Source organism: Berghia stephanieae, chromosome 5 (assembly GCF_034508935.2).
Source record: "Berghia stephanieae isolate SIO BIC M18660-M18661 chromosome 5, UCSD_Bste_1.3, whole genome shotgun sequence".
NCBI lineage: Eukaryota > Metazoa > Mollusca > Gastropoda > Nudibranchia > Aeolidiidae > Berghia > Berghia stephanieae.
In genome coordinates, this window is record NC_088364.1 from 67,546,944 (window position 1) to 67,568,721 (window position 21,778).

Genomic DNA, 21,778 nt, shown 5'->3' on the forward strand with positions numbered 1-21,778 from the left:
CTGTTTTCCAACATGCTTTCTGTCTTTGTCTTGGAATGGGATTACTTGGTTTTGTCCTGACCCTGGCTGGGAGGGAAACAATCAAATGCATAGTTATTGTTTTGGGAGATGATATTTTTTTCCTTGTAAATCATCTCTCTGTTACTGTTATGTATTATTATATTTGTTATTTTGAATGTATAATGTAAGCATTTGAGTGTATTCCTCTTTGTTGGATTTTGTGCTTGTGTCTGGTTGAGACTTATAGGTTATCTCAAACTAAGTACATTGGTGGTATGCTCGTGGAATCTACATCTGATCCCTATTTGTTCCCAGTTCCCCTACGTCTTACTTTTTCTTGAGTGCTTTAATTGTAATTCTAGAACTTTTTACTATCCCATTTTCTTCCTTTTTACTGGTGCTGATATGACCTTAATGTGTTGCAAGCGCCGTAAAACCCTTAAAAACAAAAAAGCTCCGTAAATAAATAACAATGTTAAATTGAATGTAAGCTTTAACTGAATTATGAAAACAGATAGAATGGACGTTTTGGGTTTCCCTTTATCAACAAACAGGATGAATGAAACACTACAGATGAATGAGATGATGTGGTAGTGGAGTTGTTAACAATGAAATCCTTTTACAAAATCAGATACAGTGCAGTACACATTCCTCGTCCTGTTATTTCTCTTTTTCAAAGATTCCTCGTAGTAATAATCTGAATATTATCTTATCTGAAATTTACAAATTTCCCTCTTTTTCTTTTACAAATTTCACATATTCTTCGTTTTCACAGATTCCTCATCTTAATTAACCAGTAGATTTTTGACCAATCAAAACATAGAATTTGTGACACACCTTCACATGTACTCAGACAAAGTTGGTTGTTTATAAACAATAACGTGACTGAAATCGACCTCTCTCTGATCATTGTTATTGTTTTTATACTGCCAAATAGGTGATTAGTTATCGCATGATTTTGTTGATCATGTTATAAACGTTTTAAGTTTATGCAGAGTTTTCTGTGTTAGTTCTATTGATCAAGCGGGAGAACAGTGGGTATTTTTCTTAGACACATACCATCGAAACCTGTGTAATTTGCTATGTTTACTAATCAGTGCCATGGTTTACATTATGGCAACTGTCCGAGAGGCGTGGTTATCTAAGTGTCTGTTATCAAGGATGAGGCATACGTGCTGCATTGTAGATAGGCGGGTACATCTTATAAATTTGATTTTATTCCTCAGCCGAAGAAGGTTACTTTTAAATTATATTTTTTGTTATGCTGAAATCCACAACAAAATGTTTTAGTACTATCTTGATAAAGCCGTTATGCTCACTTAAGACTGCTGGGTGGGGATCCTGACCTCCCATAGCGGGCAGGGAGGTACATACTGTGTCTTCTATCCCCTTATATCTGTTATCCAACATGCTTTGTCTTTGTCTCGGAATGAGATTACTTGGTTTTGTCCTGGCACTGGCCGGAATCCTAACTGGGAGGGAAACAGTCAAATGCATAGTTATTGTTTTGGGAGATGATATATTTTTCCTTGTAAATCATCTCTCTGTTATGTATTATTATTATTATTGTGAATGTATAATGTAAGCATTTGAGTGTGTTCCTCTTTGTTGGATTTTGTGCTTGTGTCTGGATGAGACTTGTAGGTGATTTCAAACTAAGTACATTGGTCGTATGCTCTTGGAATCTACATCTGATCCCTATTTGTTCTCAATTCCCCTTTGTCTTATTACTTTTTCTTGGGTGCTTTGATTGTAATTCTAGAACTTTTTACTATCCCATTTTCTTCCTTTTTACTGGCGCTGATATAACCTAAATGTGTTGCAAGCGCCGTAAAACCCTTAAAAACAAAACAAATCACTCAAGACTGCATTAAATTTGATGCAGTTATTGACAAATCATTATGAAATTTGTCTATTACAATAAAAGAGGAGCGTTTAATATATTATATGACGATTTAAATTATTGTATTATTTTATCGATGCTATTTACACTGCTCGAATTTCAAAGCTATTGATGGTTCTCTTAAATGCAATGTTTATCCTGCTAATGTTATTTTCTAAACACTATGAAATGTGCTTTGTATGTTTAGATTCAATATGCAACATGGACCCACAACATTTGTCATTTATGGAATAAAAAATGTAATTGTCTGCTATTTTGATTAGATTGTACCATATTCACTGCATAGCTTCTCATAATGCTATGGATGTTTAGCATTTTCCAAGCTTATAATTATACCATTTTTATCTGTGAAATTTGAACCATTCAATGTCAAATTCCTTTTAAAAAATGAATTCCACCTGTATACCGCATTCGTTTTTCATATTTTATTTAGGTTACTAAAACAAGAGAACTTGAAAAAAGCCAAACATTTGCAAATTGTACAGGGTGTCCACAAAGTCTGGGAACACATGTGGGATTTCACTCTCTAATTTTATCTATTCTTTTCTGTTATAGCTCACGGAGATTTGTCTGAATTATACATCTTTCACTGAATAAGAGGGGATGTGTTGTGAAAATACTATTCATTTAAATCCCAGTTGAATAATATATGATTCTTGCACTCTTGCTTTTTGGAATTCCGGACGTGTTCCCAACCACTGCATGAGCTTGCGAGTGCACGCTGGGAACAAAGTTCAAATTCCAATACGCAAGAGTGTAAGAAATCATTTATTCTACCCCTCAACCGATTCCTATTTCATCATCTTTGAATAAAAAACATCTTCAAAAACATTTAAATGATACTACTTATTGAAATTTAACGATTTATAATCTGACATCACAAATTATTGTAAACATGATATCATTACGCGTTACTATTTAGGTAGAGGGGTGGAATAAAATTGTTTTGTAGAGGAAAAATGTATTGTTACCACATAACCAGGCTCTATGGACACCCTGTATAACAACAAAAAACGATGTGGATGATCTGAAAAAAATTATCCGAGATGGAAAGTTTTAAATCTTATTTCCAAATGTTTTATCTTTTGATCGAGTGATACTCATACTTATGCACTAAATGTTTCAATCCACGGTTCCTGAAGACATTCATTCCTTGTTTTAAACTCTAAGGATTTATTAAGATTTTATATTTTACCTTGCCATTCCATTTAATAAAGCATTTTTATCCTTATATTAGGATAAATAGAAGCTTACTCTTTGTTCGTTTATTTTTTTTTTAAATGTCCAATACAGTCATCTTATGCTGGGTTGGTCTTTAACCTTTGTGAACATAGCCTAATGTAGCCTGTGTCACCATACATGATGACGGCTATCAAAAGGAAGTGAAAAGTGAGTTTGTGTCATAGTCTTTGTAAACTCATAGCATGCATGACACTGACGTCAAAATACAAGGCCAGACCTGCAAAAGTAAGCAAGCAAATCGGTGAGTTGCATTCAATTGTCCAACCAATGAGATCAGTTGGTTCCTTGAGAACTACGAACAAAAACTCATCATAGGCATTGCATTAACCTAAAAACTAAGTCAAAATACAAGTTCTGGTGTCAGGCTCTAAATTAACGATGGCTTCAGTTGTGTAGTTGACAACTCACTTTTCTCTTTCTGTTTGTAATCGTCACCTTGCATAAGTAAGTAAATAAGTAAAGTAAATCCCCTTTATTCATCCCCCCATAGCGAAAATTTGTCTCTTGGGTCTATTTCAAGGGAAGACTTGAATAATCCAGGCGTTAGCCACAGTGCCACACAGCGCAGTGGCGGGTGATCGAACTCGGTACCGTACAGGTACGAAGCAAAGACCGCACTGCTGAGCCACGCTGCCCCACTTTATGATATAATTTTCAGGTAATTGTTGGGCTTTGTGTTATTAAAGGTGATGGTTGGTCCTCAAAAGTTTACAAACCACTAAATATTAAAATTTAAAAAAAATAAAGACAATGCAACAGTACATGAGATGATTTACAAGGAAAAAATATCATTTCTCAAAACTATAACTATGCATTTGACTGTTTCCCTCCCAGTCGAGGACTCTGGCCAGGGCTAGGACGAAACCAAGTAATCCCAAACCAGTCAAAGACAGAAAGCAGCTCGAAAAACAGATATAGATAGGGGATAGAAGTCAAAGCGTGACTCCTGCCCACCATGGGAGGTCAAAGACCAATTACAGTTATATAACCAGATATGTAATAATAGTGATATTCAAGAAAATTTAAAAAAAAAAAAGGAAGTTTCAAATTTATATTAATTTAAAAAAAAAAAGTTTATTATAAATACACCAACACTCATTCCCACATACGCAACACAGTCTTAAATTACTAATCATCGAACAATTTGTCTTTCAACTGCATCCCAGAATCTGCACAGGTACACAATGAAAAAAATCACCTGAGAAAACACCCAAGCTCAATTCACCCATGTAGAAGTGAAAATAAATTTTTCAAAAAAAAAAAAATGTTGCACTTGCAACACTTTTAGGTCATATCATCGCCAGTAAAAAGGATGAAAATTGGACAGTAAAAACAATTTAGATGTACAAAAAAAGGCTTCAGGAAAAAAAGTAAGACAAAGGGGAATGGTACAAATAGTCAAATAAATAGTGAACAAATGTAGATTCCAAGAGCACACTATCACTAGATGAGATTACCTACCTAAATGTTTCACCCAGACACCAGCACAAGATCCCACTAAGAGGAATACACTCAACAGTTTACAAATCATATGTTAAACCCCCCCCCCCCCCCCCAAAAAAAAAAAAAACAGTGCATAACAACGATACGATTTACAACGAAAAAAAATATCATCTCCCAAAATTATAACTATACATTCAATTGTTTCCCTCCCGGTCAAGGACTCTGGCCAGGGTCAGGACAAAACTTAGTAATCTCATTCCAAGACAAAGACAGAAAGCAATTGCTTAACAGATACAGGGGGGATAGAAGATACAGCAAGTACCTCCCTGCCCATTATAGGAGATCGGGAACCCCGTCCAGAAAACTCACCAACACATGAATCCAATCAAAATTCCATCTCATTTAAGAAAATAAAAATGTCTTTCAAGATAAAAACTTTAAATAAAAAGTATTAAAATAGTAATTAAAACCAGCTGATAATAGGGACTGATATTTTTACAAACCATCCACCAAAAATTAGAAAATATAAAACTTCTATAAAATACTATAAGTAAAGTTAATGGATTTAAATATTCCAAAAATATATCGGCAACAAAATATTTTTCCGATTGAAAATGTAAGAAAAAAAATCAATTCTCAAAAATTTACTGATAAATCTATTTACTTCTCTAAATTTAAAAATCATTTCAACGTTTCAGACAATAGTAAAATGAAATAAGTCAAAAACTTAGGATCTAAATAATAATTTTCCAAATCAGTAATGATCCCTCCTCATTCTTATAGATTCCACATGCCGTGCAAAAGAGTTCCAATTCAACTGGGTCTTCTGGTTCTTCAGCCCTTCCATCTTCAAAACCCATGCCCACTTGCTGGATAATTGGTTGAGAGGGACTTGTGGCATTGAGACAACCACACCACCTTTAGGGCCTGGCTTGTGCTTGAGTGGTCCACCTGAATAGCCAATAAGGGAAATAGAAGTTGAGGCGCTGATCTGAGGGAAGCCTAGAGTTACCTCCCCTGTATGTGGCCAGGACAGGAGAATAGCATAAACTACCTCATGAGAACCGTTTGTTCTTGCAGTGTACCTGGAAAGAGACGATAAAAAGATGCAATGTAAAAAACAAATCAGAGACTGCTGTTCAATAACTTTCAAGAGAACAGAAAATCAGGGATGGTCAGTACCATACGAAAATTTAAAAAAAAATAAAAAATTGAGCTTTTTATGTAGCACAATATCCACTAAACATGCTCAAAGCGCTTTTCAAGGGGTCCCTGAACAATAGCAACTTGTAACATGTAGCATGGGACATGACGCCTGTTAGGTAATATTGCAATTTTTTCCAACAGAGACAGAGACAACGCTTTTCACAGCCAGATACTCATTTTACACCTGAGTACGGTGAGAGTATACAAGTAAAGAGCCTTTTCCATGGACTAACAATGCGCCGAGTGAGGCTTGAACCCAGGACCTTCCGATCTGAAAACCAGAAATAAAAAAAAAACAACTTTTGTGTGTGGTAATTTTATACACTTCTTTCACATGGTATATCATCTCTGATTTTCTGCTCTCATCCTCTTTCCTTCTAACCACACAGATTAAAAAGTAGTTGCTAGAGAGAAGGATCAGGAGCTTTCAATGAAGAAATCTGGTGGACCGAATCAAATATTCCTTCTTAAATATTGCCAATATCATCAAAGAATATTTATAGCTAAGAAAATACACAGTTCGAACCGTGTTCTTTTCAACTCAAGTATTCAGTACCGTGACTTATGTTCTATGTTTTGTTTTTAAGGGTTTTACGGTGCTCGCAACACATTTAGGTCATATATGCACCAGTAAAAAAGAAGAAAAATGGATAGTAAAAACATTCCAGATGTACAATTAAAATGACTTGAGGAAAAAGTAAGACAGACGGGAATGGTTTGAATAGGCAACAGATGTAGATCCAAGAGCACACTATCAGTGTACTTAGTTTGATATCACCTAAAAGTCTCACCCATACACCACCACACGATCCCACTAAGAGGAGTACACTCAAATGTTTACTAATCATATGTTTAAAAAAAAAAAACAAAAAAAAAAAAACAGTACATAATAGAGAGATATAAATATATCATCTCCCAAAACTATAACAAGAGTAACTTCGTTGTACCGCCATGTTTGGGACCAAGACAAAATTAGTGGTATAGCGAGTATGGCAGTATAATGAATTTGGTCAATGTTGTATAGAACTCAGTATTTGGTATCACTATCTGAACTCTAATTAGAAATCATACTTTTAATAACTAGGTCTAAACAGTTATTATACCATAAAACCCCCATGAAAATGGAAAGTAACCCCTTTGTCCCATTAAAATTTTTTTTTAAAGCATAAAAGGACTGTTTTTAGCCCTGAAAAGACTCTCAAAGGCAATAATTAGAACCTGAATCAATGCAAAACCAAATGCATACACTGTTAAAGCCTCATTTAGATGCATAAGTCGTGCTCATTCTGTTCAAGTCTTGTTGCTTAATGTTTTTACTTTGTGACCTCAGGCAACCCTTGTCCACCCGAATATATATATATATTTGTTTTTACTTTATATTATATATATATATATATATTTTATATAATACTGTTAAAACTGTTAACTCTCCTTTCTTTTGTGTGTTATTTGCTCCCAATTGCAATAATAAGTACTGAAACAATATTCCAAATTTGACATTTTTCAAATCCCTACAAAAGCCCTTGACGTTGATTTGTATCTCGTCTGCGCAAGTTTTCAGGCTTTTTTAAATTTGCCTGGTGGCATCCCTGATATATATATATATATATATATATAATATATATATATATATATATATATATATATATATATATATATATATATATATATATAATTATCAAAGATAGCTATCTAAAGCCCTCCTTGATGTATAATATAATGAAAAAAATTAATAACATGAAATTGGTGTGGTCGTTGACATATCACAAAATGTAATGGCTAGTTATGCACAGGCACTTATTTATTATAATCATGATGCCATTTGTGGAAAATAATTTACATCGAAATGAGGGTCTTAAGTGGCAATCAAAAGAGGTCTAATAACAAAGTCTGTAGGTGTGTCTTAGTGAATCTGGCAACCTTTCTCCAATGTAAATTTAACTTTAAAATATTAAAAACACGGAGAAGGTTTTGACATGGACATAAAAAAATAAAATTAAAAGATTAAAAAAACAAACAAAGGCATTTGTTTTTTATTGTCATGATTATACTAGAAATGAAGTCAGAAAGAGACGAACGTTCTGAACTAAAAACAAACAAAATTGGTTCATTTATAAAGTCTGAAGGTGAGAGCAAAAACAGGCTATTTAAAAAAAAAATAATAATTTAGATATAATCAAGGGAAGATGTGACTTTTGGTTCAGGTACAATTTATTTATGGTGGAATTGTCATTGTCACAGATGTTATCATAAAGGGCATAAACAAATTGTGTCTATACGTACCAGACATCTTTAGTGACACTGTGCCTATACATACCACATACCAGACATCTTTAATGACATTGTGTCTATACGTACCAGGCAACTTTAGTGACATTGTGTCTATACATACCAGGCATCTTTAATGACATTGTGTCTATACATACCTGGCATCTTTAATGACATTGTGTCTATATGTACCAGTCATCTTTAATGACATTGTGTCTATACGTACCTGGCATCTTTAGTGACATTGTGTCTATACATACCAGGCACCTTTAATGACATTGTGTCTATACATACCTGGCATCTTTAATGACATTGTGTCTATACATACCAGGCATCTTTAGTGACATTGTATCTATACATACCAGGCATCTTTAGTGACATTGTGTCTATATGTACCAGTCATCTTTAATGACATTGTGTCTATACGTACCTGGCATCTTTAGTGACATTGTGTCTATACATACCAGGCATCTTTAATGACATTGTGTCTATACGTACCTGGCATCTTTAGTGACATTGTGTCTATACATATACGTACTGGGCATGTTTAGTGACTGTGTCTATATGCACCAGGCATCTTTAGTGACATTGTGTCTATATTTACCAGGCATCTTTAGTGACATTGTGCCTATACATACCAGGCATCTTTAGTGACTGTGTCTATACGTACCAGGCATCTTTAGTAACAGAGTCATTTTGATGAGACCAGATATGAGTTTTGTAAATGGCCTCTCCATTGACTTTTAACCAAGTGCCAACTTGTAACAATCTCTCCTGGTAAATTGGGTCGATCATGCCAGAGGCTGTAGGACCCACATTGATCAGAATGTTACCACCCAAACTGAAACGAAAGGACAGTAAAATGTCTTTCTGAGACAGCATTTCTATTTCCATCACTTTACATAAACAAGAAAGTATATTTTTTTAAACAAAGCAATTCAAACATTATTTAATATCACTGGCCCAAAAAGCACAAGTTAAAAAGTCACTAGTCAACATTTTACATCATCTCATGAATTATAAACCTTAAATAGCAGATGCAGATATGTGGTCTTGTGGTAGGACACTCGCTTTCAGATCGGAAGGTCTTGGATTCGAGTTCTGCTAAGCACATCATTTAGTCTTTGGACTTTACTCACATTCTCTTACCATACTTGGATGCAAAGTACCTGGTCATTAACAGCATCGTCTTGTCGGAAAAAAATTGTAATATTGACTAACATGCATCATGTCTCGTTCTACATTTTACGTGTTGCTGGTCTGGTTACCTCTGTAAAGCATTTTGAGGATGCTGAGTGCATAATATTGTGCTATATATAATGAAAGTACCTGACTGTGGTGACAAGCTGTTGTAACAATTCTTCTATCGTGTGGATATCTTGCAGTTTGGCATTGGCACGGAATCCCCAGGAGTATTTGTCTACAGTCATACAGTTTTCCCACTTGTGAGGCATAAGCTTTCCTGCAAAATCAAAGAAATGTAAAATGAGATTTTTAAATGAGGCTTTATAAAGCGCAATATCCACAAAAAACGCTCAAAGCGATTTACAAGGGGTCCCTGGCTAACAGGACGGGACATGACGCCTGTTAGGCGATATTACAATTTTTTTCAGACTAAGACATTGCTGTTAACAGCCAGATACTCATTTTACACCTGAGGACAGTGAGAGAATGTGAGTAAAGAGTCTTTTCCAAGGATTTAACTATGTTCTAATACAAATATCATAAGCTAAAGCTGTAAAATCTCTCTATGGTGACACAAAATGCTACAATGTTGATAAGAGGGAAGAATATGTATTTGTGGAAAATTTGCCACAAGATTATATACTTTTTGATGCCATACCCCCGGATCAGGGAGCAAAAAGGGTATCAACACAGATAATGCATTTATTTCACCAAAAATATTGTGTTTTTTTAATCCTATAATGACGACACAGAATGGTTAAAACCGCCCAATATAGGTAATTAAATTTTTTTTTTAGAAAAGACCCAAACCACCACTTAACAGCGTTGTTCTGTCCGAAAAAAAATGTAATATCGCCTAACATGTGTCATGTCTCATCCTACATGTTAAGTGTTGTTGTTGACCTTGGACCCCTTGAAAACCGCTTTGAGACTTCGAGTGGATATTGTGCTATTTAAAAACTCTCATTAGAGTCTCCCTGACAGACTATAAAACAGGCCTGTAAATAGTTGGCAAAAAGATTGTCGGAATGATTAATTAATAAACACAACACAGATATGACACGCCAATTGACTAGTCAAATCATGTCACTTTCCCCTACTTATTTATAATGAGGTCCTTATTTTATGGTACCAAAAAAAAAATCCCAATTATTTGAGGACCGAGGTCTGTGTTAGTTGTAAAATGAAAGGAAGAGAACAAAATTCCTACCCTTTTGAAGGATGTGTATCTAGATAGTGCTTGACACGGGAAGCTGCGTATCTTCGCTCCTGTTTGTTTGTGTTAAATGTTCACGCTGATTCTTTCATTTATTTGGATTAATTCTTATCAAAGAAGAAGAAGAAGAAGAAGAAGAAGAAGAAGAAGAAGAAGAAGAAGAAGAGGAGGTGGTGTGGTCGTATGAGAGCTTTCGAAGAAGAATATATATTTCGAAGAAAAACAATTATTTCGCATTATTTTATTTCCGTCTCACATCCAGACGGAAACAATAGATCATAGGGAAAAAGAAATAAGACACGGAGAAATGCATGAGTGTCGGTAGCAAAATAGAGAGAAACCTTCCGGTCTGAGAAGCTCCGACAAACTTCTGTGCGTGCATTATTTACTGACTAGGTGTGTGTTCGATGACTCACGCGAACTTCGCGACCCTCTCTCGCTGGCTGTGGCACAGTAGCCAGGCAGTGAATACATCCACGTCTAGCGGAGCGTGTAGGTGGCATGATAATATTATGGCCTAGTTTTGTTTTGTCTTTGATGCAGCAGATAAAAAAAAAAAAAATTTTTTTTAAAGTCAGCATTTGAAATGGAATAAAATCTGATTTTTTTTTAGGAACTAAATAAAAGTCTTTTATTTTCTTTTTTTATTGGTTCTGTGCTTTGACGTTAAGAATTTTATTTTTACTATTAATTTTAAAAAAATAAAATATGAGCACTTATAGAGCATAATCGTACTGTCGGAAATCCGACATAGTCGGAAGATTTACAGGCCTGTATAAAAGCTAAAGGTTACATATAGTTTTATGCGTTGGTATGATTAATCTGGACAGATCATACTAGTATTTTACATAAATGCATAGCATCAAGATATCATTATACATAGGGTGGGAAAAAGGCAACTTAAATTAGTATTGCTTTCAGAGAGGAGAGTTAGATTAGAAACAAGTCGCATTTTCAATGGGATACATGAAGAAATAACGATAAGTGATAAAATGTGAGCTTCCATTTATTGAATGAAGACAGATAATGTAACAAAACATGATGAATGAAAAACGAAAGACAAATGAGAGATGTTCGAATGGTGTAGTTAAAATAAATAACAACTGCTCCATTCAAACATATCTCATCTGTTTTTAGTGTTTCAATCATCGTGTTTTGTTGATAAAGGGCAAACCCGAAATGTCCACATTATCTGTGTTTGTTCAATAAATTGAACCCTACATTATATTGATTATCGTTATTTTTTCCTTCGAGCTTCAAGCAGCAACATTTAACTGATTAGGATTCATGCTAAAATGGCAATGATGCCATGATAAACAGGTAATATAATAAATCATCTTGGCCAGTTTTAAAATTATTAAATTGTTTGCAACACATTTAGGTCATATCAGCGCCAGTAATAAGGAAGAAAATGGGACAATAAAAAGGTCTAAAATTACAATTAAAGCACCCAAGAAAAGGTAAGAAAAAGGGGAATTGGTTCAAATAAGATGTAGATTCCAAGAGCACACTGTCAAAGTACTTAGTTTGAGATCACTAAATGTCTCATCCAGACACAAGCACAGGTCCACATCAAGAGGAACACACTCAATTGTTTACAAATCATACACACGTAAAAGGAATAGTAAAACAGTGCATAACAGAGAGATGATTTACAAGGAAAAAAATATCATCTCCCAATACATTTGACTGTTTCCCTCGCAGCCAGGGCATCCGGCCAGGGCCAGGACAAAATCAAGTAGTCTCAAGAAAAAAGACAGAAAGCAAGTTGGAAAACAGATACAGGGGGAAAGAAGACACAGTATGTACCTTCCTGCCTCCTATGGGAGGTCAAGAACCCCACCCAGCAAAAATATTAAAAGATATATTACATCAAAAAATGATTGTGATTTGAACTTGGAAAATGTCATTTAACCTTACCAGGAGTGTAATGGTCAGTGCAATCCCAGAATCCTCCATGTTTGCATCTTGTGTTGTTACCCCATCTGTCGTTCACAACGACTGTGTCTTTGACAGGGCTGTTCTCATCATGGAAAGAAATTTGAATAAAAACTATAATTAAGAAATAATTCAGCTAAAATATGAACGATAGCTGATCATTACAGTTTGGTTTTTAAAAATATTTTTTAAAAAAAGGCAGAGATATATGGAAACAAAAAAAAATTGAAAAATAGAGGTATATATATATATATATATATATATATATATATATATATATATATATATATATATATATATATATATATATATATATATATATATATATATATATATCCAAGGATTAAAAAAAAATTATTATGGAAATTTGGTTTTCAAATTGCAACATTTAATTGTATTTATATTCACTATATTTGAAAATTATAATTTTCTCGGAAATACCAAGAGTGCATGCAGGGTAAAGTTAGTTTAAAACAAAACTTGATTTAAAAAATAAACAACCCCCAAACCCCGCCCCCCCGCCCAAAAAAAAAAAAAAAACATGATGTTTTTAAAAATCTTTTAAAACGTCAAAGTGTTGTGGTGTGTGTAACAAAAAAAATTATCAAAGATAACCATTTTCCAATCACAATAGGATTCAGTAGTCTGATGTCACGCCGCCCGGCAACGGCGGCCATCTTGGTTCTAAACAAAGAAAATCATTACTTTTTATTCTTCATGCTGGCTAGAACTTTTCATTCCCTTTTCATATGCCTTTTGATCAGAATGTGTAAAATTCAAAATATGATCAAATTTATGTGTTTTTTTTTCTCCTCTGGAAACGTTTTTATGCTCGCCGGAGAAATATTTCATACGGGCGTCCGCCATTGTTCCGATAGTTTAGAGCCAGTGTTACTAAGTTACCATGTGTCATTTGGAAGGAAGTGACGTTACGACTATTGAATCCTATTGCTGTCCAAGCTTAATATCCTAGTTTTATTTATAAGTGCTTTGTGTCTGTTTTCATGTTGTAATGCGCTATAATAAGTAGTATTCATTATTATCATTATTGTTATTATTATTATTATCGTTATTATTCAAATAATAATAACACTTATTACTATTATTATTATTATTATTATTATTATTATTATTATTATTATTATTATTTTTGAAGTAGTAGTAGTAGTAGTAGTAGTAGTAGTAGTAGTAGTAGTAGTAGTAGTAGTAGTAGTAGTAGTAGTAGTAGTAGTATTACTATTATGATAATTATAATCATAATAATAATTGTTTTTGATATAATAACAATTATCATTATTATTCTCATCATTATTAGTAATACTATTATTATTATCATTATTATTATTTGAATGTGATTTTTTATCAATGACCATGTCTTATTGCCCCAATCAAAATATAGTAGTATTTAGAGAAAAAAAAACAACCTAAAATGTTGTACCTGTCATTGTACAGCCATGCTATAAATTCTGTGGAGTTCCAGTAAGTGTCAGAGGCCATCCATTCCCCATCAGACCAGACAACATCAGGCTTATACTTATTCACCAACTCATAAAGCTCTGGCATTGTCTTGTCCTGGGAAACAGTCAAGAGATATGAAGTTGATTCATAAAAAGTACTAAACAAAAATGAATATAACTAACAGCTTCACAAAAAAACAAAATACTAAACGCAGAACACTTTGGGCTCAAAACCCTTCTTCATCCAACAAAAAAAAAACAACAAACAACAACACACAAAGAAAACATAAATACATTACTAAAAAAGTTAATTCTTCATTAAACTTTTTAAAAGTTCAATTCATTGAATCTTCAATTTACAAATTTTTTACGACCGTGGATTCAAATTTACGACCATTTACAACCAAGCGGTCAAATTTACGACTATTTTACGACCTTGCTGGACAACCTGTAAATGAATTACAGTTGGTTATGATGAAGAAGAAAAGAAAAATAGAATGAAAAAGAAAAATATGAATAGTTGCTGCTAGATATAATAATATAAACATACACTTACCCTGACAAATGTTTGAGTATGAAAGCCATTAGCCTGATCCCTTTCAAAAATGGGGTTGAACCATTCAAACATAGAGTGGTAGACTCCAAATTTAACCCTGGTCTTTTTTATGGCTGTTGCAAGATCCCCTGAGACAACAAGTGACACAAAAGTTTTAAGGTGCTCAAAGAAATAACATAAAAAAAAAAGAAAAGAAGGAAAAGAAAATACAAAGAGAAAATTTCACATAAGGATTAGTATTGAATCCTAACATTGTATATTTTCTATTGCTTCTTGTGGTGGATTATTATGGATTCGCTTTATGAACTTATCAACAAAAATGAATAAAACAACTTAAAAAAAAAGAAAACAAAAACAAAACAAAAAACAAAACAAAAAACAAAAAAAAAAACAACAAAATACTAAACACAAAATGTTTCGGGCTCTAAACCCTTCTTCTTCTTCTTCTTCTTCTTCTTTTTCTTCTTCTAATAACAGTAAAAGTAGTAATTATTTATCTACTTTTATCATTGGCTAAAGAAGCGTTTGAGCCAAAAACTGTTTTTCCATGTTTAGTATTTTGTTCTGTTTTGAATCTTTTAAACTAATTTTAGCTTCTAGCAGCCTAGTATTCACTCTAAACTCTTCAACAAAGACAAGAGATTTAGGTGTGCAGAATAGAGATCAAGGTTGTGATCTGATGTAGAACCCACTTGTGCAGGGACTCCAACCTTTCCTCATGCTAAGGAGAGTAGTTCCAGAAAGTGCAAATTGATTACAAATTATTAGAGAACCTGTCCCTCCAGGAAAATGCTTACCCCCCCCCCCCCCCCAACCAAATTATGCTACAAAAATTCCTCCCAAAAAAAGTGAAATTATGCCACACAAATTATGCTAGAAAAGACAAATTATGCAGTCAAAAAATGCGAAGATGTATTGTAATGCTGATGCAATTTGTACCTATTTATATAAGTCTTGAACAAAAGAGCAATAATAATTTATTACAATAAACCTGCAAACACTATAAAAATTTAAAAGAAGAAGAAGAAAAAGAAAAAGAGAAAACAACAGTGATATCAACTCGGGCGATAAAATTGTTTACATAATATTGTTAGATTTGTCGTGTCTGGCATACACTAGAAAATAACAACAAAAGACAATATATTTTTTATTTTGCCCTGTTCAAATACAGATAAATCAAAATATCCAACGCCCAAACACGTTAAACCTTATACTAGCTTAAGAGGTTTTTGGACGTTATTGGGGGTCATCTTAGTTTATCAATACAGTGGAATCCTGATATTAGAGTTGATTTTAAGAGTGTTGACTTAATGCTGATTCCACTGTACCATATAGCCTGAAGTTTGTTGTTGATTAAAAAAATTCTGGTCTTCGCACATCAATCGATTCTGCTAAGCATCACAATCAGCTACTAATCGTATGCCAGGTGTTTTTATTTTAAACATCAAAACTCAAATATTTTTAAAAGGGTGAAATATGCGGCAAAGACTTTTTTCTTTAACTTTTTTTTCCTAAACAAACATATACTAAATATGCGGCAAAGACATGCGGAAGACAAAGTTATGCAGCAGCATATAAGTGGATGCAGTGGCATTTTCCTCGAGGGACAAGATAATGCACTTGTACATATATTCAAATGGACGATAAGTATGTGTAACAGAAGACATTTTAAGGGCTAGATTCATATAGTAGGGACAAGAGAATGCACTTGCGCATATATTCAAATGGACTATAAGTATGTCTAACAGAAGACATTTTAAGGGCTGGATTCATATCTTACGGACAAGAGAATGCACTTGCGCATATATTCAAATGGACTATTAGTATGTCTAACAGAAGACATTTCAAGGGCTAGATTCATATCTTCTTTATCTTCATACAAACTAACTGAAATGGTTATAGAAAGCATCAATTTCAATGTTGCATATCAAAAAATAAACCATGGTAACCTAATAATAATCTCTACCACATCTTGAAACGTTTCGTACTACTCCAAAGCTTGATATCTGCAGGTAGGTTGTTCTAAATCGATTATCCATCATAAGTTTCATGGTAAGTTTCAAGTCAATGGCAAAGTCTGAGATATTTGGGATTTCCGAGACTTACCGACCAGATCTCGATTTGGCCCCACATCTCCCGCATTCCAATTCCATGAATATTTGGATGGCCAGTTGGTGAAACCTTCATGGTGTTTGGTCACCAATACCATGTAGCTAGAAGATAGGAGGGGAGTGGTTGATTGTCGTTAGTAATGAAAATGGAAACGATGATGTTGATAATAATAATAATATTAACAATAATAGTAATAATAATAATATTAACAATAATAGTAATAATAATAATAATAATAATAATAATAATAATAATAATAATAATAATAATAATAATAATAATAATAATAATAATAATAATAATAATAATAACAATAAAAATGATGATGATGATGATGATGATGATGATGATGATGATGAAGATAGTATTAATAATACAAAACAATAATATTAACAACGAAAACAACATAAACAACAATAATACCTAATGGTGTAAAGAGGAAATTAAGTAAATAATCACCTGGCACCTGATTTTTCAATTAAATCAGCCCATTGGTATGGGTTATAAAACTCTGCTTTGAATTTGGGAGCAAAATCAGCATACGTAAAGTCTGGACGATAATTGTCTTGCATATATGCAGTATATGCAAATAACTTTTGCCCTTTCCAATTCCACCAAAACCATTCACTTCCAAAGGCTGGGACTGAAAATACTCCCCAATGCAGAAATATTCCAACCTTTCCTTCATCGTACCAGGCTATCAAAAAATAAAAGAAAGAAAGAAAAATAAAATAAAACAAAAACAAAACAAAACAAGAGGGTGATGACATTTTAAAAAAATAATTAAATATAAACATTCATAGGGAGGCCTTCCGAAAGCTCCTTGTAGTAAAGGAAACAACCCAAATATTCCTTCAACCAGACCTAAGAAAAAATAAAACCTAGCACCTTTTACTAACTCTAATAAGAAAAACAAACACCCTACGACCTTCACTACAAATAGATAAAAAATCCTCCAACCTCGAGCTAACCCTAATAGAAAAAAAAACCACATAGGACTGCTTTGCACTACCTTTCAATGCTTAAAAACAAAAAAAAAAAACAAAAAACAAAAAAAACAAAACAAAAAAACATAGTGGTGGATAACCAAAACAATGGTCATAATAGTAATAGGAAATTTTCACTAATCTATCAAGGTTTGTTCTAGAGTATTAAAAAATGCTACTATATATTGACAAATTGAATAAATAAACGCTTGACAAAAGATCCATGGTGAAAATACTAATTGAAAGAGATTCTAGACTGAGGAGCTTTCTGGAGGCCTTCACATTCATATAGTGTTCACCAATCACCGTGCTTAATGCGCTTTATTAAAGTGCTTCATCTATTTCCCTCAGAAAAAAATTTAAAAATGGAGCTTTTATATAGCGCAATATCCACTAAACGTGCTCAAAGTGCTTTACAAGGGGTCCCTGGCCAACAGCAACATTTAACATGTAGGACGGGACATGATGCCTGTTGGGCGATATTACATTTTTTCGGACAAAGACAACGCTGTTAACAGCCAGGTACTCGTTTTACACCTGAGTACAGTGAGAGAATGTGAGTAAAGAGCCTTTTCCAAGGACTCAACTATGTGCCGAGCACGAGGCTTGAACCCAGGACCTTCCGATCCGAAAGCGAGTGTCATACCACTAGACCACATAGCCGCAGAAGGCTATAAATGGAAATAAAATTCCATTTAATAAGAAAATGTCTTCTGTTAGGTAACCTTTTAGTACTTGTATGCCCTCTTATAATACCAATGAGTTACTATCCATGGTCAGCTACACACTCAAGTAGGGCAATTAATGTGTGTTTAATGCCTAACTAAGGACATAAGAAATGCTGGGCAACGTTTACCAATCACTATCCAGTCAAGTCTCTAATCATGCTCAACATTGCTTGACTTTTGTTACAAGATGAGACAGCATGCCGCTGAGTAATATGAAACATTAAACTTTTTTAGTTAAGCCATTTAGTTTCTAACTTAAGCATATATAGCGCAAAGCACTTTACATGGGGTCCCTAGCCAACAGAAACACTTAACATGTAGGATGATACATGATGCCTCTTAGACTACTATTTTTTACTGACAGAGACAATGCTGTTAGTGTTCAAATACTCATTTTACACCCGAGGACAGTGACAGAATGTGAGTAAAAAGCTTTTTCCAAGGACTCAACTAAGCACTGCACAGAATGAGACTTGAATCCTGGACTTTCCGGTCCGAATGCGATTTTCATTTATAATTATATACCACTAGACCACATAGCTGCACAGTAATGCCAAAAAGAAATATTATTTTCAAAAGTACCATTTTAGCAAATTAAAACACATTGGTTTCCAAAGGTGTAGTAATACCAAAATCTAGGAGTGCCTAGATGAGTCAATAAAATGTATAATAAATGGAGTAAAGACGACTCTTACTCTTATAAAAGATAGTAAACAAATTAAACGACTTTTCGGCCTTTGGTCTTCTTCGGGTAAACAAGAAAAGGAAATATGTCATATTAAATTGGCATTATAGTTAAAACATTATAGGTAAAAACTGTGTGTGTGTGTGTGTGTGTGTGTGTGCAAATGAAGAACCACTCTCTCTCTCTCTCTTCGTCTTCTTCAAAGTCGTCGTAGTAGCCCCTTAAATAGAGGATCCAGACTACAGTTCACATTTATGAATTTCATGACACATACAGACAAACTCACATATTCTTAATACACGCTGTGATAATTAAATTTTTGATATTTTTTCCACGCGTCCAAGACCCTTTCAAATTCTGTATTGTTTTTAGTTTCTATCAACTCCTGAGGGAGTTCATTCCATAAACGAATGGCAGAGGGAAAGAAAGAGTGTAGGTGGGTGTCTGTTCTTGATGTTTGAATTGATGGTTTGTTGTCATGTCCTCTTGTTAATCTGTTTTTTTGTCTAATGTAGTTGGGGAGTTTAATGCTGATGTTGCCTGTATTAAATTTTTGGAAGGTACATATCATGTTTCTTTCACGACGATGTTGCATTTTTTCCAGACCTAAGCTTTCTGTGTGTTTTGTTATGCTATTGTTATGTGAGTATTTATTAATTATTCTTCTTGCAGCTCTATTTTGTATCATTTCAATCTTGTTGATATCAGTTTTGGTGTAGGTATCCCATACTATGCTTGCATATTCGAGGATGAGCCATACTTTAGTTTTGTAGGCAAGTTTTGACTCAGGTTTCATGTTTTAAAAAGCGCTTATTTTGTTTGCCTTTGATGTTATATTTACAATGTGTGATTTCCATTTGAGGTTATGGGTAATATTTAGTCCAAGATATCTAAAAGATTTGACTTTATCTAAGTTTTGGCTATGAAGGTGGTAATCGTAGTATACAGGTGTTTTTTTGTTTTGTTTGATATCGTCAGAACGTTGCATTTGTTTATATAGTGTCATGAGCCATGACTTCTCCCAAGCTTCCAGTTTTGCCAAGTTCAACACTATCTTCAATTGAGTGGATGTGCTTGTAGAATGCAGTGTCAACAGCAAATAGACTAACTTCAGATGTTAATGAAAGCAAGAAAAAGCAAAGGACCTAGAATTGTTCCTTGTGGAACTCCTCTCTCTTTCTTTCTCTCTTCTCCAGTCTACCGCGATATCAAAAAAAAAAAAATCTTAACAGGGTAGGTAGGGAGTCAATAATAACAATATCGCTGTCTAGTATTCTTTAATAACACCCCCCCCCCCCTCCCATCTCCTTATCTTACGATTGATTTATATCGTTTTGATCTTGGTTTACATTTCATCTCATTCTCTCTCTCTCTCTCTCTCTCTCCTTTCCTTGCACCACGCACACACACACACACATTTTTACCTATTATATTGCCAATGTAATATGACATATTTCCTTTTCTTGTTTACCTGAAGCAGGCCAAAGACCGAAACGTCGTTTACTTTGTTTTGTATCTTTTATAAGAGTAATTTTTACTAGGGGAGGGCATCCGGGTCACCAAAAGGTCATCGATGCTTTAGGTTTTGAGAAGTCAGGTCATCGACGATTGAGAAGTTCCCGACCTCCACTTAGTTCTCGATGCTTTTCTCGTCTCGAGAATCTTGGTCGTCAATGCTTCTCGTATTGAGTCCCGAGTCCCGAGTCTCGAGACTATACTGCGCGAGCGACGCACGCGTTACTAACAATGTGTACTATCTGCATTGTTCACACCTCTCTCGTCGGCGATGATTCCAGCGAAGCTCGAGACTTTTTTGCGTCTCGAGACTCAAAAAAGTCTCGAGCATCGCTCTAGTCATCGGTGCTTTCATTCAATACCTAGTCATTGGTATTGGGTATTGACGTTATATCATATTTTAAACAGCTAACAAAACACAAACGTCGTAAATAGATCAAAATGGTTATAGGTATCAATGTTTTATTATTATACAAAGTGAATTTATTTAATGTATTTTAAGTTTTAATACAAAAAAGCCATCCAAAGCTCAGTTGAAGTGCTACTTCTCGGGAATTCCCGACTTTTCCTTGGTCATCGAGTTCGGGAAGTTTTGAGTGTTGGTGGCCGATGACTTGAGGTATCATCGAGACTTCCCCTCGACACTAATTTTTACTATACTTTTCAAAAGTTGATCGTCAGTATTGTACTGTTGGGGAGGCCTTCCGAAAGATCCCACTGTATTTGTATTCTTTTTTTTTATAATGTTCTAGTAGAGGGCTTGGGAGGGAGAAACTTAATTTTTAAAAAAAAAAAGTCTCCTCCCTCCCAAACCCCCTACTAGAACATTATTTTAAAAAAAGAATACTGGGGATGCAGGAGCTTTCGGAAGGCCTCCCAAAGTAAGCATTGTCGCCATTGTTTACAATTTACATTTCTTATTAAAAAACGGTCGGTGAAAAAAACACGATGGCTATGAAAAAAATTTATGGTTGGATGGATAGGTCGACCCATTATACAAAAAAAAAAAGAAGAAAAAAGACACAAACCTTCTTGCCTTTGTTTGTTTAATTTTTTAAAAAAGAGTTTGTTTTTTTTTTACTTCGAATCGGAGGCTTTTCTAACCTGGTAATGGTCTTGAGTCCAGCGACTTCCAGTTAGGCTCGTAACGATTTGCGTCTCCTTTGTGACAAAGCACTGAGCATATTATTATGAAACAAAGTAGAATGTTCATGACTTCTTGTTTAACAATCAATGTCAACCATGAAAAATTGTGTCTGCTGATGTTGTTGAGCTATCGACAATCGGCCGCAGTCATGTGACTTTTATGGAGCAGCTATCACGTGATAATGGAGAAGA

General features: G+C 34.2%; 1 protein-coding gene across 1 annotated transcript; it reads right to left on the reverse strand.

The window, feature by feature from the left end:
• Positions 1 to 4,193: 4,193 nt before the first annotated feature.
• LOC144973480 (tissue alpha-L-fucosidase-like) lies at positions 4,194 to 21,757 on the reverse strand. The gene is made up of 9 exons (XM_078915959.1): positions 21,545 to 21,757; positions 16,986 to 17,223; positions 16,521 to 16,627; positions 14,415 to 14,542; positions 13,840 to 13,973; positions 12,384 to 12,481; positions 9,392 to 9,524; positions 8,733 to 8,903; positions 4,194 to 5,673 (listed from the first exon to the last, which is right to left on the reverse strand). Exons 1-9 carry the CDS (start codon positions 21,651 to 21,653, stop codon positions 5,343 to 5,345), a joined length of 1,449 nt encoding a protein of 482 aa, XP_078772085.1. The 5' UTR covers positions 21,654 to 21,757; the 3' UTR covers positions 4,194 to 5,342.
• Between the last annotated feature and the right edge of the window lie 21 nt (positions 21,758 to 21,778).

What these genes read in the sequence shown, in the direction of transcription:
- LOC144973480 (XM_078915959.1), bottom strand. Translation starts at nt 21,653, where the DNA reads ATGAACATTCTACTTTGTTTCATAATAATATGCTCAGTGCTTTGTCAC. An exon ending in GGACTCAAGACCATTACCAG is followed by an intron (nt 17,224 to 21,544) that starts GTTAGAAAAGCC and finishes ATTTTTTGATAG; the next exon opens with CCTGGTACGATGAAGGAAAG. An exon ending in GCATGGCTGTACAATGACAG is followed by an intron (nt 12,482 to 13,839) that starts GTACAACATTTT and finishes TGATGAGAACAG; the next exon opens with CCCTGTCAAAGACACAGTCG.